The sequence below is a fragment of the Amphiprion ocellaris genome, chromosome 8 (genome assembly GCF_022539595.1).
Source record: "Amphiprion ocellaris isolate individual 3 ecotype Okinawa chromosome 8, ASM2253959v1, whole genome shotgun sequence".
In the NCBI taxonomy this organism is placed as follows: domain Eukaryota; kingdom Metazoa; phylum Chordata; class Actinopteri; family Pomacentridae; genus Amphiprion; species Amphiprion ocellaris.
The window spans coordinates 15,076,056-15,092,128 of NC_072773.1; the positions used below are offsets into that span (position 1 = coordinate 15,076,056).

A 16,073-nucleotide genomic window follows, 5' to 3' on the forward strand; every position below is an offset into this window, starting at 1 on the left:
GTTCAAGTGTACCAGCCATGGAAAATGCAGGGTCACACAACATTATAGAGAGGAAAAGGGACAAGTGCTTTTTACAACAAAGAGGTACATTTTCAAAAATCTTCCCAATCTGTACTAAAAAGTAAAACTATCACACAGAGAAAACAACAGTTATAAGAACACAGTTAGTGATATAACTGGAGCACATGCTATTAAAGTGGAGTGAAGGTGCATTAAACACTAACCAAAAAAAAAAAAAAAAAAAAAAAAAAATAGATTTTGCATGGTAAAAGTCAAGCATACTACTGTGAGCCGTGTGCTTTGATAATTGCAGCTTATTTGCACCTCCACCAACAGCTCAAGCGGATTTTTTTCTTCCACTGGTAGAATTTTGCATTGGGCACCTAAGCTTGGTTATATTTTGCCTGGAAAAAAAACTGAACATATGAGTGGACCCAATCAGTTACAGTGGAACTCCACGCTGCACTGTTAAAATGAAAGGGTGTTCAAATATCAGAGGATTTACAAGACTTGCCTGGGCCGTAGAACCTAAACATAAGCTGATAGAAAATGTTTTTATAGAAAAGACAAAAAAAAGCTTCAGATTTCGAGACAAAATATGATAATATGCTTTCTTGCTGAGTTATATGAGAAGATCATTACCACTATATAGCAGGGAGGTGATTAGATTAATTTAGCACAAAGACTGGAAGCAGGAGAAAACATCCTATGTGACTCAAAGCTCTTAAGCTTGCTATTAAACTAACATGCTGTTGTAAGCATTTAGGTCAAAGCAATGCTTCACAGTGTATTGGAAATATTGTGTATCTTGATAGTTTTGTGTATCTTATTATGTTTATACCATGGTCATCCTCTGAGCTTGTCAGCATGTTTGCTTATAGCACAAAACACAAATGGTGATGTCATTAGCTTTGTAAGAATTTAGGCTTTTAACCTAATGATTGTGCTAGATGGAATTTCAGTTTGTCATATTTTTTGGTGTTTCACCAGAGGGTCACTCAAGTTATTACAATCAATCATTAATGTGTTTAGCAGATTTTAGAGAAACTCAACCCAACACTTGCTAAGACGACCAAAGAAAGAAAGAAAGAAGAAAAGGATCTCAAACTCATTAGGTTTTTAATCTCTGCCGTGACTTTTAATCTGTTCAGTATGAAGGCTTACCAAAAATTTTGACCTTTTACTGGTCCTGGCAGAAAAGCTAGAGCTCATCAGCATCCATCCTCGGACGGACATGAATGGCTGTATAAAATTTCTTGGCAATCCATCAAAAAATTGTCATTTCAGTCTGGACCAAAATGGTGGACTGAGACTTAGAATTCCCACTCCGATAGTCAAGCCAACATCAATTCCATGCTGTCAATAGTTTCCACAAAAAGCCACCTTGTAGATCAAAGCCTCTTTTGTTAGTCAGACAGTACAAGTGGAGGATATGTTGAAGGTAAAGTAGGGGGAGAAACATGTCAGAAACTAACATAAAGACCTTATTTTGTTTATTCTGCTTTAACAACACGTGCCACTTTTTACTAACCATTACTGAACAGGAAATAGGCTTGCTTGAAAAATGCTAGTTAGCTCAAGTCGAAATTAAACTGTTGAGACAACTACTACAATTTGAGGAGAACATCAGGCAATACAAGTGACTTTCACAATTTCCAAGTTTTAACACCACTAATGTCTGTGTATAATGTTAAAACTCCCTGTTAATTTAATCATTTAAAAAACCAGTCCATGCATATTCTTCCTATTAGTATTCTCTTCTCCCTTAGATGCAGCCTATCACCACCATTCTTGTATTTGATGCAGGAGAGAGCCCTTTTAGAAAGATTTTATTGTCGTTTGAACATCGCCACACTGAAAGCAAATGGCTTTACAGACTTGCGCTTCAACATCCATACATAGATTTTGATTCAAATGTAGTCCTTTATATGTAGAAATATTTTTCCAGCCAGTGTTGCATGGCGATCCTGAGACCACATAGGCCCCCCACATTACAAATCCCAACGTATCCCCTTCACATAAAATATAGAAATGTAGACACTTGCAAGTGAACATCATGTATCTAAAATGGTCCGGTCACCATTAACTCACCATTAGATGCTGTGAAATCTATCGCCACTGTGAAGTTCAGTTGTGTTCTGTTGCATATAAAGTGAGAAAACAACAAAGAGTATCACACACTACAGTACACTTGATACACACAATCTCCAACACATACACACCAATGCAATGAACTGCGATCCTATGAGTGCACTGGTTGACTGGCTAATTAGTATGTCAAGACATACTCTCTTCACCATCTTGAAGGTCTAATTGGGCAAAACAAATGAAACCAGTAATTAAAAGTGAATGAACGGAATAAATTAGGGGTCTACAAATGAGATTTACCAATGCAAACGATCCCAAAACTTTCCCCTTTCCCCCTGAATATGAATTCAGTATGCTGCTCACACAAGAGCTTTTGGGAGACTCAATATACAGACACACACAAAGACGCAAACAACCAAAATGCTGGCTGTTGACACTCACTGTGAGTGTGGGCTAATTATTATTCCACTCACCCTCCTCTGATGAAATCCACGAAGGTATACTCGGACTCCACTTTGAAGGACAGCAGAGTTACCTGGCAAACACACACACATACCGACACACAAGCACACAGATAAACAGAGAAAGAAGGTGGAAGAGGGACCAGGGCCAGGTAGGCAGGAAGGCAAAACAGGTGGCCAGACAGCAAAAGGAGTCAGTGAGAAAGAAGCAGATGTAAGAGGTGATGATATTTAGACTATATAAATATATAAGACAACATAAAATACTAATACAGAGGAAATGACAGGCAGATAGAGGTTGATGTGGGCGAACTCACAGTCCCAGAATTGATGTATTTCTTCTTTTTTCCTTTCTTCTTGGGATTTAAAACCTGTCAGTGATAGAAAGAGTAGGTTAGTGATAGAGGAAAACATTTTATACCCTGGAATGATGTCTAATAATTAACATGAATAATTCAGCAGATCCCTGATAACAGCGACAGCCCATGAATTGAAACTGGTATTATGTTTAACTGTGTGTGTACACAGAGAGCGGAGAAAATCCATCCATCTATCATCTTTACAAATCTGATTAATAAACTTGCTTTCTGCTGCTCCGCAGAGACATTTGTGATTTCTTTATTCATTGCAGTGATATCAATTTGTCAGCTTGGAACAAAGTATTCTTCTGTTCAGCAGATTTTAATATGCTGGAAGTATAATGGAGTTTGCATTTAAAGAGTTTAATTGCTGATGGTATGTGAATGTATGCTTTTGTTCCAGCACAACTACTCTTGGCAGTACATTATTTTTTCTTTTCTCTTCTATCATATTGGATCTGAGTACTCCCTATTATACAGATGAGATTCAGATTCCATTGTTATTATAATATGTGATATATATATATATATATATATATATATATATATATATATATATATATATATATATATATATATAAAGCTTATTTTATCTATATTAACAATGAACATGGATAAAAAATAACTATATAATAACTATAAAAATAAAGATCAAAGATCCAAAGCATCACAGTGGCCCTGGTTCTTTCTTGACTCTTCTCAACATTGGACTGAAGTTAACATGAATTTATTGGTATAACAGTAAATACAGCTTTGGGAATATTTATTAGATCAACTGATATTTTCTTTTGCTAAGTCTACACTACAGGACTTCAACAAGAATGAGTGATTTGAATGGCCATGAGCTTCAATGTTGAGAAAGCTGAATCTGCAGCTTAAATCAATTCAGCACTTATGGAGACATGATTTGTGTCCAACTATAAGGTTTTCTACCAGTCTGATTTCCAGCCCACTAGGGTAGTGTAGCATGTACACCCTTCTGACATACTGAAAGCACAGACAGAACATTATTTCTTAGAGATAAAGCTGAAATAATCAAAACTGGAGATTAAAACATGAACCTATATGATGGTTGTATAATACGGGATTGTTCCTCCACCAAGGAACGCAGCAGAGTTATATGACGATCGGCGTACGTTTGTCCATCTGTCTACTCAAAAATGGAAAAACGGATTTGGATGAAATTTTCAGGGAAGGTCACAGATGACACAAGGACCACCTGATTAGATTTTGGCAGTGATGTGGCTTACAGTCTGGATCCATGGATTTGTTTAAGATTTCTGTATCATTGCCAGATAGCGGCACAAAGTCACTGTAACTATGACAACAAGTGAACACTACATCAGCTGCCTGCTGACGATCACATGATTGCGATGCTACTACAAATCGACCGCTGCGGACTTATCCGTCAGAAATCATACAACGACTGAGCTGCCTTGGCCGAATGTTTTGCTCACTGAGTGCTTTTCTTGTTAATTATTGTTGTTAATTGTTGCTGCTAATGCAAGTTTGACCCAAGCATGTGTGAGCTGCTGATTACATTTTAAAGTCTAGTGGGAAACAGCGCTGCTGGAGATTTCACATTAGACTGGGACCTGCGGAGCTCCCATTTTTCTTTTGAAAAGTGGACATGTACACAATAGCTAGTGCATCATTATAGTTCTATTACCATAACAATAACAAAATCATAAAAGCGGACCAATACAAGACCCTCCATTGTAGGATATTCTCTGTATCTATTTGAGAAATTATTGAATCTTTTGAACTGAAGCTTGCACTTGGCATTACATCTACAAAATGTTGTGTGTTTTTTCAGCCTGAGAGCATCTATATTTATGAGCTGTTGGAGCACCTGTACTTCAGTCCTCCAGTTTAGAAAAGGTCGTATAAGCTTTTTGGAAGGAATGTGGAGTTCCCAAGCCTTCTGAGAGTCAACCAGTTAAAGTTAAAGTGTCAAAATCATCTAAATTGGAGTTACAAGGTCTTCATAAGATGAAAGTGGTGAGAAACAACAAACCACCTCCAGGTTGTGCCTCACCTCATAGACATTGAATTGGTTCTGCCCCCGAGACAGCTCTCTGTAGCTGGTGGTGAACTCGCCAATGAAGTCATGGCTGCAGACAAACAACACCCACACAGACAGGCGAGCATGAACACAAATTTCATAATCTGAGACCAATGTTTATATATTTCCCTCTGTCCATCTTTGCTCCTACCAATCTCCTAGTATCTGCAGAAGCTGGCAAAGCTATTTTTCATCCATAGAACGTAAATGCAGCATATAATTTGGGATTCATCAATGCGAATCATTAGCGAATGCGTATCCGCAGATGCATTTTACCTTCCATCTCGATCCCAGTCATAGACGTCTACCTTCACAGTCCTGAAATAGACAGAGAGCAGCTTATTTCTCAAGATCTCCCGTCAATAAAAAGAGAACCTCAACTTATGTTTTTATTAAAGACAAAAATCCTTCCACTTCACCACATTGGGAGCAGATAGAGCAATTACATATTCACTGATTCAATAGCGTCACACTGAAGAGGATTATTGGTACAGTAAGTACATTAGGTACAGGTCGTTTTGTGAACTCTGTGCAGGTGAGCTTCCAGTCAGTGAGGATAATCAATTTCACATGTGGGAGAGATGTTTGCATGCATTACCATGGATGTTTAATTCCTGCCTCATGTAAAGAGCCGGATAGATGTTGTGTTGTAGGTCTGTGTTATATGAATGAGACTTTATTTGTTCAAAATGTCACAGGTTAATGGAAGTCATTAGAACAGCTATGATGGGAGTTACTTTTACACAAAACTCTCACTGCAAAGACTTCCAATCCCCCCATTTATCTTCTGTGGGGTGCAGGTGAATCACTTAGCGGGGCATTATGGGAGATGAAAAATGGCATTTGTGAAGAAAGTAGTTGGTTGCTAATTTACACAATGACTGCAAATGAGAAACCAACTGGCTAGCTTGTAAATGACCAGCAAATGTGCCAAATGTCTGAGAGGGTTTGTTCAGAAAGGAAATTTTGAGCACATGTTATTCGCATGAATTTGGACAGTTTATGCAGTTTGGGTTTATTTGCCACAAACAGCCAATAAACTGATAGACAGGAATTCCAGTTCCATCTGACAAATAATGTTGCATTTGTCCTCTTCTGCTCATATCTTTTCATTGACATAGTTTGCTAAGATAACACATATTTATAATTAACCATATAAAATGAGTACCATGACTATGCACAACTGTTTGCATTTCTAAAAATGAAAATACAGCATAAACTATATTTGTGACTCATTTTAAAGGTGTCTGTTGAGCTGTCCACATGTAGGCACAGAAGCTCTGGAGTACCAAAAGAAGTCTTATGTTGGCGTCTTATGTTTTAGAGACAGTCAGAGTTAAGCTGAGAGCCAGGTGCAAAGTTCAGTATCACTGAATCCCATTATCTGCATGTAAAATATGGAGCCTGGAGATATCTTAGCATAAAGACTGCAGACAACGGTAAACAGCTGACCTAGCTTTATCCAAAGGTTTAAAATATTTGTCACACATGAGAGTGATATTATGATGTGGGGTCATGTATGAAAATAAACTAGCTGAGGGTGCCCAGATAGCTCAACAGGTTGAGCAAGTGATCCATGAACAGGGGCTATAGTCCCCAATGCAGTGGCCTGGGTTTGATTCCAGCTCATGGCCCTTTGCTGCAGGTCCTCCCCCCATTCTTCTCCCTGCTTTCCTGTCTGCCTCTCTCCAAACCTATCAAATAAAACCAGCAAAAAGCCAAGAAAATAACTTTAGCTGTGTACGGTTCAGCCCATGTCAGTTGACCTTCATCTTAACCTCGGTCTAATATGGGCAGATTTTCACTCAAACTGTTTTCCAAACAAGGGCTGCCATCCGTCCGTCTTTTAGTTGTATTGTGAATATAACATAAATGTTTTGCACAAAGAAGTGATTTTGCTGCAGTAATGTTTGATAAGGTGGTCTCTCCCTGCCGCGGTCTCGGTTGAGACTGCCAGCAATGTCAGCACATTTTAAAGCCAGATCCAATAAAGGTTTGCCCAGTGTCCAACAGTTTCATATAAACACTGGTGCATATGTTGGCCTAAAGTGATGGAGGTCTAAAAAAACCTATAAAGGGATAAGAAGAGGCAACAGTTCCAATTACTGAGATAGTGGCACTGTGCTCTTCTGTATGCGGTATTGTATGCAGTGTGTACCTGACAGCAAGTGGCCATTACAGATGCTCATAGTCCAGCCTTACTTTATATATCTAACAGAGTGTGTGTCAGAACTGAGTCAGTTTAAATAACACCAGTGCTGGTCCCTGGGATACCATGACCGACTGCTGGCATTATTCTGACCGCCCCAGCAACAGCTGCGTAAGTGTTTCTTTCTTCATTTTATCATAGAAGAATTTACCTACAAGTTTCTAAATACATCAGTCTGGCATTGTATCCACTCTCTGTTTGTATGCATAACAGAATTGTGCAAAATGTTTTCTGACCTGTCGTAGTCACCATTGCAGAGAGCTCTAACAGGTATGGTGAAGGGCTGCCACACCGGGTTCAGTGTGTTCTTGATCACCTCCGTCTTATGGCAGATGGTGAACCTGCCAGCAAAACACCAGACATGAAGAACCCCAAGGGGGAACACATTCGCATTGTGCCAGTGAAGATAATCCAACCTCGCTTATCTCCCTCTGCAATTCTGCAAAATGCTTTGTCGGTTGTTGTGTCTTTTTATATCTGCCTAAGTATATCTGGAGGGTATGACAAAGTTCCAGGTAGAGCTTTATTGCTACAAACATCCCTCCAAGGCACAGCAATGGAAAGGAGTAGTAATCTCAAATGATGATAGAGGCCTCAATTTGTGGTGCCACTTGATCCAGAAAAAAACATGCAGCAAAGTTAATTTGTATGGAAAACAAGTAAAATGAGAACCATATGTGAAAACTAGTATCACTGAATATATGGATAGTCTCCCCCTCCAACAAAACTAACCAACTCTGCTTGTGATTTTCGGCAGTGTCCCACTTTACAGTGTGCTTTCTGCTTCACAGCTCCAATGTATCTGCTGATACGTGCTTCGATCAGCATGACCTTAAAGTAATGGATAAGTGCTGGAAGTGATTTGTAGCAACAGCCTGTGAGTTAATTTCTGCAATAAAATGACGCACTGGTTATATTTAGGAATTTATTACATAGAGCTTTCAAGAATATTTTGCATTGTTAAGGTGTTGAAGACGGTGGTTTTGGTTGTATGCACTGTACCGGTATTATTTTGTCGCCATGATGATGTTTTTGAAAAGGACTCCAACAACCAAAAAGAGAAGACTGTAATGTATCAATGCATATAATACATGCACATATTTATAACCTTCCATTGTCTTGGCAGTTAGCGGTGTAATGCTATGCGAGTATCAGTACCTCTGTATTTCTGTAGTTGTATTGGTTGTTAATATTAGACTTTGATTTATATTCAAAGGTGTACTTAATTCAGCTAAACATGATCCATATTTGAAGAAGGATAAGGATACAGAAAGTTTCATCAGCAAACTGACAGGATTGACTCTTTTGGATTGTTAAACATGAAACCCTGGAAGTCTAAATTTTGAGGCTGCAATCAGTACAGGTTTAATGGGGAAATGTGGACTACCTCTTTCACTCATGACATGTCTATTAGCATATAAAAAGGCTGTGTGGACATCTTAGCAAGGTTTTTAAAAAAAAAATCATTTTCATTATAGAGGCAATGTTGAAAAATGTGAAAAGCTTTCTTTTTGCCATTTTGTGCCCCTTTCTGGGACAGTCCCTCGTATCAAGCTTTGGTCTGTTCATATGTGAATAATGTATATATGGTCCCTACCAGAAGTCAATCAAAGTTTGTACATATTGGTGTCACGGGTATAATAGTGGCAGATTTAATATTAAAGATGCAAATGATTATTTGAGCCAACCCCAAATACCCACACTCACGTTCCATCCTCATTACTGCGGTAGAAAACCAGGAAGGGGTCAGATTTGCCAAAAAAGTCTTTCTTGTCCAGCTTGTTGGCACACAGCTGCATGGTGGCAATATCCTGTCAGAGAAGACAAGCAGTTTTCATCACACTTTTTTTCTGATGCAATATCATGTCTAAGTCAGTAACTTGTTTTCTTCAGCAATTTTCTTGGTAACAATAAAATTATGGTTTGTGCAGGACTCGGGCGCAACAGTTTGGAAGCATCCCACTGAATTTAAAGTATTTGGCAGCATAAGAACTCATGAATAGTGGCGATGCAAATGTGGATCAGAATCCCAAGCGGCAGTCCAAGAGCAGTTGGTATGCGTTAATAACCCATGTGTGCATACAGATCACAGGGATTGCGGTCCACCGTTTCATCTGAATTGCACATTTTATTAGTGGGATATCATGGGATGTCTGCAACATACTCAGAGAGGTGGAGGGAGCACTTCATACATATGTATTATAGGAGTTAACGAGGAGCTGCCTAATTCCTGTTTCTGTGTCAAGAGGACAAGAGAGGCAGGAGGGAAGGAAGGAAGAATGGAAGATATATATATATATATATATATATATATATATATATATATATATATATATATATATATATATATATATATATATATATATATATATGCAATGAGGGTTTTTAGTCATTTGCTCCTGTGAGAAGGCATCATGGGAAACCTAAGCTTGCCACTGACAGATGGAGGTTGTCAGGCTCATACACACTTACACACACAAAACGCATGCGCACGCACAACTACACAACACACACATTTGGACCTTGTCATGAGCGAAAACCTCCCAAAGTAACGATGGTAAATACAACCAAGATAAGCCTGTTCACATAATGGTCTCTGGAGCGCACGCACACACGCACACACACGCACAAAATATTCTGTTAGCATCTGACTGGCTGGTTGGTATTGATATATGACAGGGGCAGGGGAATCACCAAACTGGAAGCCATCTTGACAGTTAATCTTAGACACATTTAGAGAACTGTTGAGAGGCTTTCCTGACAAAACCCCAAGTGTCTATTGGCACAGAACACTTAAGAGCTAAACTTGAAGGTGTGTGTGTTTGTCTATGTGCACACATGGGGATATGACAGTGCGACAGCAAATAAAAAATGCATACGTTGTGGTAATGACGGCAACATTTTGGACTGCGTGCATGCATGCATGCATGTGTGCGTACTGACCCTGCAGTTACTGAGCTCTTCTGCAGCAAAGATAATGACTCCACACTTCTTCCCTGGAATCCCACTGAGAGTGAAGGAGAGGCAGTAAGAGACAGAAGGAAAAAGTGCAACATAGTGTAATTGTAGCATAGCATAAATAATAGAAGCACCGAGCAGATGTCATTTTTTGCTGTTAGCTGTTATTGTGCTAAGTGACAGCCCTGTATACAGATCCAGAGTTTCTGGAAAAGCCCACACAGGGACCTGCAAGTCATTTCTAAAAATGGCTTCAAGTGGCAATTAGTTGGCATTATCAATAGTACGTAATGCTTGTCACACAAAAGCAGGTAAAACCTTAAAATATCTGAGTGTATTGAAAACAAAGTTACATAAGACTGTTCTCCTTCTGTGTTCTTCTTGCAGATGTCACAAACAAAGTAATGTTCCACTCAAAGATTCCTTGCAGATCACATTAGCATACATGTGTGTGCAATGTGTCTCCTATTATTATTCTCATTTTTATTTCTGCATTGGCTTCATAGTTTAGCCCTGCAGTTTGCCTCTTGCAAATAACCTGAAACTACTTGGTAGTCAATTTATTCTTTCACTCATTTTTTAAGAAGAAGAAAAAAAGGCAGCTGTTTTCTGCTTCCAGCCTATAAATTAGTGGATTAACTGCTTTTCTTTGCAACATATCACTGAAAATAGAATATTTTCGGGGTTTGGACAAAAAACAGGTGTTTAAGGTAGTCTCATTCAGCTTTGTGAACATGTGAAGAGCAAGTTTTTGGAAACAGTGGACTTAACTCATATTGTAATGAACTGATTAGTGTAAAAAAATGTCCAGTATGATTTTCACAGTTGCTTATGTTTGTATTGGGTTATCAGAAGGTGACATCATACATTTGTCTGTTGCTTAGCATCGAGGGTGACTTCGGACCTGGTGAGAGGCAGACAAAAGCCTTTTTAGGATCCCGAAAAGACTCCAATAATGGCAACAGCTCATCCAAACGACTGCACTTCCCAAGACCCCAGGAATACATGGACGGAATTTGAAGATGATCAGATATACAGTTACTCAGAAGAACACACAGATTTCGTTTTTTTTTTCCTTTACTCTCAGAGAAAAGCACTTGCAAATATCCACATTTGAGAAGCTGGTGCCAGAGAATCCTTGCTTAAAAAGGTATAAATAACTCATCAATCATCAAAGTATTTGCAATTCCATTTTCTGTCAACGGACTAATCACCTCATTTCAGATCAAGAGTGCTGGTGAGTTTCCTGTGTTCCTTAGGATATAATGTGATTTTAGGATCACTAGAGGCCCAGCGACATGTTTTACCCAGGCCCCTTAGGCAAAGTCATATGTGTCATTTACGCCGCAGTTAATTCACTCTGTCTCCACTGCGCTTGTTTGAATTGATGGACCATCTCTTCTATGCATGTAATAATAATTTCATGACTTTTTAAAAAAATGTATATCCATATATTTGATGGTCGTTGGGTATGCAAATATGCGGCTGGAAGTTATTGAGCATAACAGTCTTTATTAATGTTATGGATAACAACTGTGCTTTTTCTAGTCAGACTAAACCTATAGCAGAAATGTGTTTGTCTCACTGGTGTCCTCATCTATCAGAGACACACAACACACAAGCAGCCCAAAGCACCTCCATAGTGCTATTATCTGTCAAAAACTCCACAGGGTGCTTTTAATGACACATAATAGCAGATGACGGAAGCAATTAAAGCAATTAAATATTTGCTCAAGTGACTGAAGTAGATTTGACTTTCTGTTGGTTTCCAAAGGCTGTGGCTTCCTTGAGCAAAATATACTCAATGGTAATATAATGAGTGGTCTAATGAATAGGAATATGTTAGTGTAAACATCTTAAAAGCAGCAGTTCAGCTGAATCTTTAAATGTAGAAAAAGCTGTTTAGTTCAGATGACTGACTGAAATACAAAAGCCAAAACATGCGCAGGTGTGCACATGCATGGATTCCTTCCATCTTGGGTCTTTTCATCTCTTCCTCTTAAAGGTTGTTTCTTCCCTTTCTTTTGTTTCTCTCACATTTAATTCACATTAAATGTAAAGTTCTGAGACTGAACTGACTGCAGTGAAAGGCTAATTCACTGAACTGTCACAAAAGAGAGAAATTGAACAAAAGAATAAAAAGAAAAACACTGTTAATGTCTATTGAAAAGGAAGGCTTGGAGAAGAGGAACAGAGTGGGAGTGAGAGGAGATAAATGAAGGCTAACTTTGCGACAGTCGGGGCACAAAAAGGCCAAGCCCGACTGCTGTTTCATTTAATTTTAAAAGAGCTAAAGGAGGAAGGGGGTTGAGTGGGGTATGTATGGAGATGGAAAAAGGGTTAAAAGAAAGATGAGAGAAGGGAAAAGAAGGACAGACAGACTGAAGAGACACTTTCCATTGGCACTGACTTATCTTCACATCAGTTGGTACCAGGCGAAATTGAGGTTAAAACCCTAATTTTAATAACTTTTATCATTAAGGTAAGTCATTATAATATTTACACGACACTGGTTTACATTGCACCAGGTCTGGGGGGAAAAAAAAAGACTGGCAACAAGCAACAGGAGCCTGCTCTGTGTTTGTTTCTGACCCTTGTTGTGAGCTTTCATGTGTTGGTGGGAAGCTCTGACATCTGGGATCTAAGCAACATGCATCAAAGACTGTGAATGTTGATTGTGACTAATAATTACAATCAAAGAGAGACTCAAAGGTACTTTTATCAGTTTATCTTAATAGTTTTATTCAAAAAAGAAAGAAAGAAGTAATTGTGACATTGCTATTTAACAGTCTTCGTATGTCTGAAATACGGACTAGAATGGGGATGAAAATCAGCCTGAGGCAATTTAGTACAGAGCAGAAATTCGATTTCTTAAGCTTCCATGTCATGTCCTTTTTCTTAAATTAAAGGAAGTCTCACATGTACCTGGAATGTGTCTTTCATTTTCTCTACTCAGAATATTGCAAAGATGCTTCTTTAAACTTTCACCGTATAACTCCTGGTTGTAGATATGTTATCAACCAGCTGTTTCAGCGCCTGTAGCTTCAAATGCAGCTTAACTGCTCCTGTTTATGCACCCCTCAGAAAGAAGACTCTCTCTGTATCTGGAGTGTAATATTTTTTGGGTGCAATATGCTAAAAGTAAAGATGATACAACAAGAAAAGCACTCAGATGGTGCAGTACTCCACCAAAGCTGCTCAGTTGTTGTATCATTTCTGATGAATAAGTCCCAGTAAGTCTGCAGAGGTGGATTTGTAGTAGGATCGCAATCATGTGATCGCCATCAGGCAGCTGACGTAGTGTTCACTTGTAGTCATAGTTACAGTGTCACCATGCCGCTATCTCGCAATTAAACAGAAATCTTTAACAAATCCGTGCATCCCGACTATAAGCCACATCACTGCCAAAATCTAATCAGGCGGTCCTTGTGTCATTTCTGACCTTCTCTGAAAATTTCATTCAGATCTGTTAGTCTGTTTCTGAGTAATGTTGCGAACAGATAAACAGACAAATGTACACTGGCCGTCACATAACTCCACTGTGTTCCTTGGTGGAGTAATTATGACAAATGCTATTAAACTGAAGAAAAGAGTGAAGACTTGTATGAACTACATAATAAAGAAGGTTCTAATAATCACTGATGTTTTGGAGTACTCAAAACATAATGGTGTAAACTTAAGGCGATATAACTTTTAGAAGAGGTGTATCAGAAACATAATACATAAAGGTAAAATGTGCAGGGGGGCTGAGGCAAAGTCTGAACATGTCTGGGCATTTTCTCTGTAAAACATGACCTAATGATAACCTAATGCACATGTCCTCTATAAGATGTGACCTAATGGTGAAATATGATAACCTGATGTCAAGAAGTGACCAATAGACTTAGAAAAGTATAATGGTGTCAAAACTGTCTCTAAAAATACGCCCTATTGTTGTGGCAAAAATGACCAACTCTCACAGCACGAAAGACGATGCACAGCTCAGTATCTTCACTTTTTCTTGTCGTGTTATCACTGCTAGGAACTGCTCCTGGATTTTCTCTCGACAATAAATCCTGCTGCCCTCGAATGCTGACTTCTCCTGGTGATTTTTGAAAGATCTTTGAAGAAGCTTTTTAGACATTTGAACATGGTCAAGTCTTAGTCTCTGGCCCATCATTTGGGACTTACTTTCCACTTCATCACATCTATGATTGACAGCTCAGAGAAAAACAGGTGACCACTGCTTAGAAATGGCTCTTAAGTGAATGCTAGTGAGCATGTAATATTAATGAGCTGTGTTTCCATCACTATTTCATGCTTTTTCTGACAACAAAAACTGAAAAATATGTAAATAAGAACAGTTGTATTAGGAATTCAGCTGTTTTAATATGCAGTATATGCGAGCATAGAGTGCTGGAGAGAAGCAAACAGGTATAAAAGCCTAACAGAAGCTGCTTTTAGGTTGGAATGAAGCACAACAAGGGACATGAAAACACAACAATACCATATTTTTCACCTTTCAGTGAATTACCTTAACGTCACAAAATAGCAGATCATAAAACTGAACTCCTTTGCATTCTAAAAGTACTGGTTTTATTCCATGGGTACAATGTCTCAAGTTGTTCTGAAAAGGTTAATTCAACATGGTGCATATCTCATGATGGTGATTATTATGGCTAACTTTGCACATTGCTCTCCTGACAGTATGTTGAAGCTAATACAGTTAAAGTAATGTCCATCTCAGCCAGAAGATTTCTGTGTTTACTTTCAGTCAGAGTCATGCTAATTGCCCACCACTAAATGCTGTTCACAAGCTGTTTTGTGTGACTCCTCATTTCCCTGAGTCCCTACAACAGAGGCGAAGAGTGCAACATTGGCATGAAAGAACTACAATAGCCACATCCACAGTATCAGGAAAAAAGGCAAAAAACTAGAGCCATTTATATGTTTCAAAAGTATATATAGAGACATCCTTTGTTTCCACAGCTGGCAGTTCCAGTGACAGCTAAAGTTAAACTGTATGTCACAGTGTGCCTATGATTTCACATCAATACTCCATTCTCAAATCCTCTTCCTACTTACACACACATGCACAAATCATCTACACATTTCTGTAAAATACAAATATTTGCTATGAGTTTATGTCTGCAGCACACATTACATGAGAATAAAATCGCACTACAGATTCCATCATAATGTTGAATTGTTATTCAGCTCAGCTCAATTTGAACAATGGTTTGGTTATGAAAGTAAGAAGGAATAAATCTTCAGCTTTTGCAATATTCATCCAAAAGCTATTATCCCTCTTTTATAGATGTGCCTTTTTTTTTTCTTTTTTGTTACATTTTCATCAGCTGGCTTGCTCCGCAGCCGTAACCAAATCCAACTTTTTGGAAACAGGGGAGCCTGAGGCCAAGCCTGGAGGCAGCGCTGTTGTCCAGCGACCCTAAACGTTTCAGCTGTGTCCCAGTTCAGTGTCAAGAGAAAGCAGAATGCAGCATGCCCTGTAAAGACATCACTGACACAGACTTATTTAGCTTTGATACTAAAGAAAACAAGAAGCATCAAGGCAGAACTGACAGAAAATGAGTAAAAAAGGAGAAATAAATGACTGTGGCGGAAAAACTGATTTAAGGACAGGGAGAAACGAGGGAGAGGAAGAAGAAAGAATGACAAAAAAAGAGCATTAGCCACTCTCGCCTCGTCTCATAAATCCACTGCCTTCCATGACGTACTTTTCAAGTCAATGGATTCTCTTGCTCAAGCTGCCTGCCAGCTGTAGCAGGCAGCTACAGTGAGAGAATTATTTATGAATTTATCTACACAGTGTGTCCAACTGCACAGCCACCAGCGAGCCCACCGGACACGAGAAGTGCCTCGACTCTGGAGTATCTGTTCGAGCCTTGATTGCTCACTGACTCTAGAATAATAATGACATGCTGTTCCTCTGC

At 38.8% G+C, this 16,073-nt stretch overlaps 1 protein-coding gene across 1 annotated transcript in view; it reads right to left on the reverse strand.

Annotated features, from left to right (window-relative positions):
* Nucleotides 1-16,073, reverse strand: part of LOC111581131 (copine-9-like) — a 107,834-nt gene that overhangs the window by 28,355 nt on the left and 63,406 nt on the right. Inside the window, exons 7-14 of the mRNA XM_055013264.1 lie at nt 10,126-10,189; nt 8,890-8,993; nt 7,419-7,523; nt 5,250-5,291; nt 4,947-5,022; nt 2,867-2,920; nt 2,562-2,623; nt 2,092-2,138 (exon numbers count right to left, since the gene is read on the reverse strand). Coding sequence (XP_054869239.1) covers nt 2,092-2,138; nt 2,562-2,623; nt 2,867-2,920; nt 4,947-5,022; nt 5,250-5,291; nt 7,419-7,523; nt 8,890-8,993; nt 10,126-10,189 — 554 coding nt within the window. The remainder of the gene's footprint in view (nt 1-2,091; nt 2,139-2,561; nt 2,624-2,866; nt 2,921-4,946; nt 5,023-5,249; nt 5,292-7,418; nt 7,524-8,889; nt 8,994-10,125; nt 10,190-16,073) is intronic.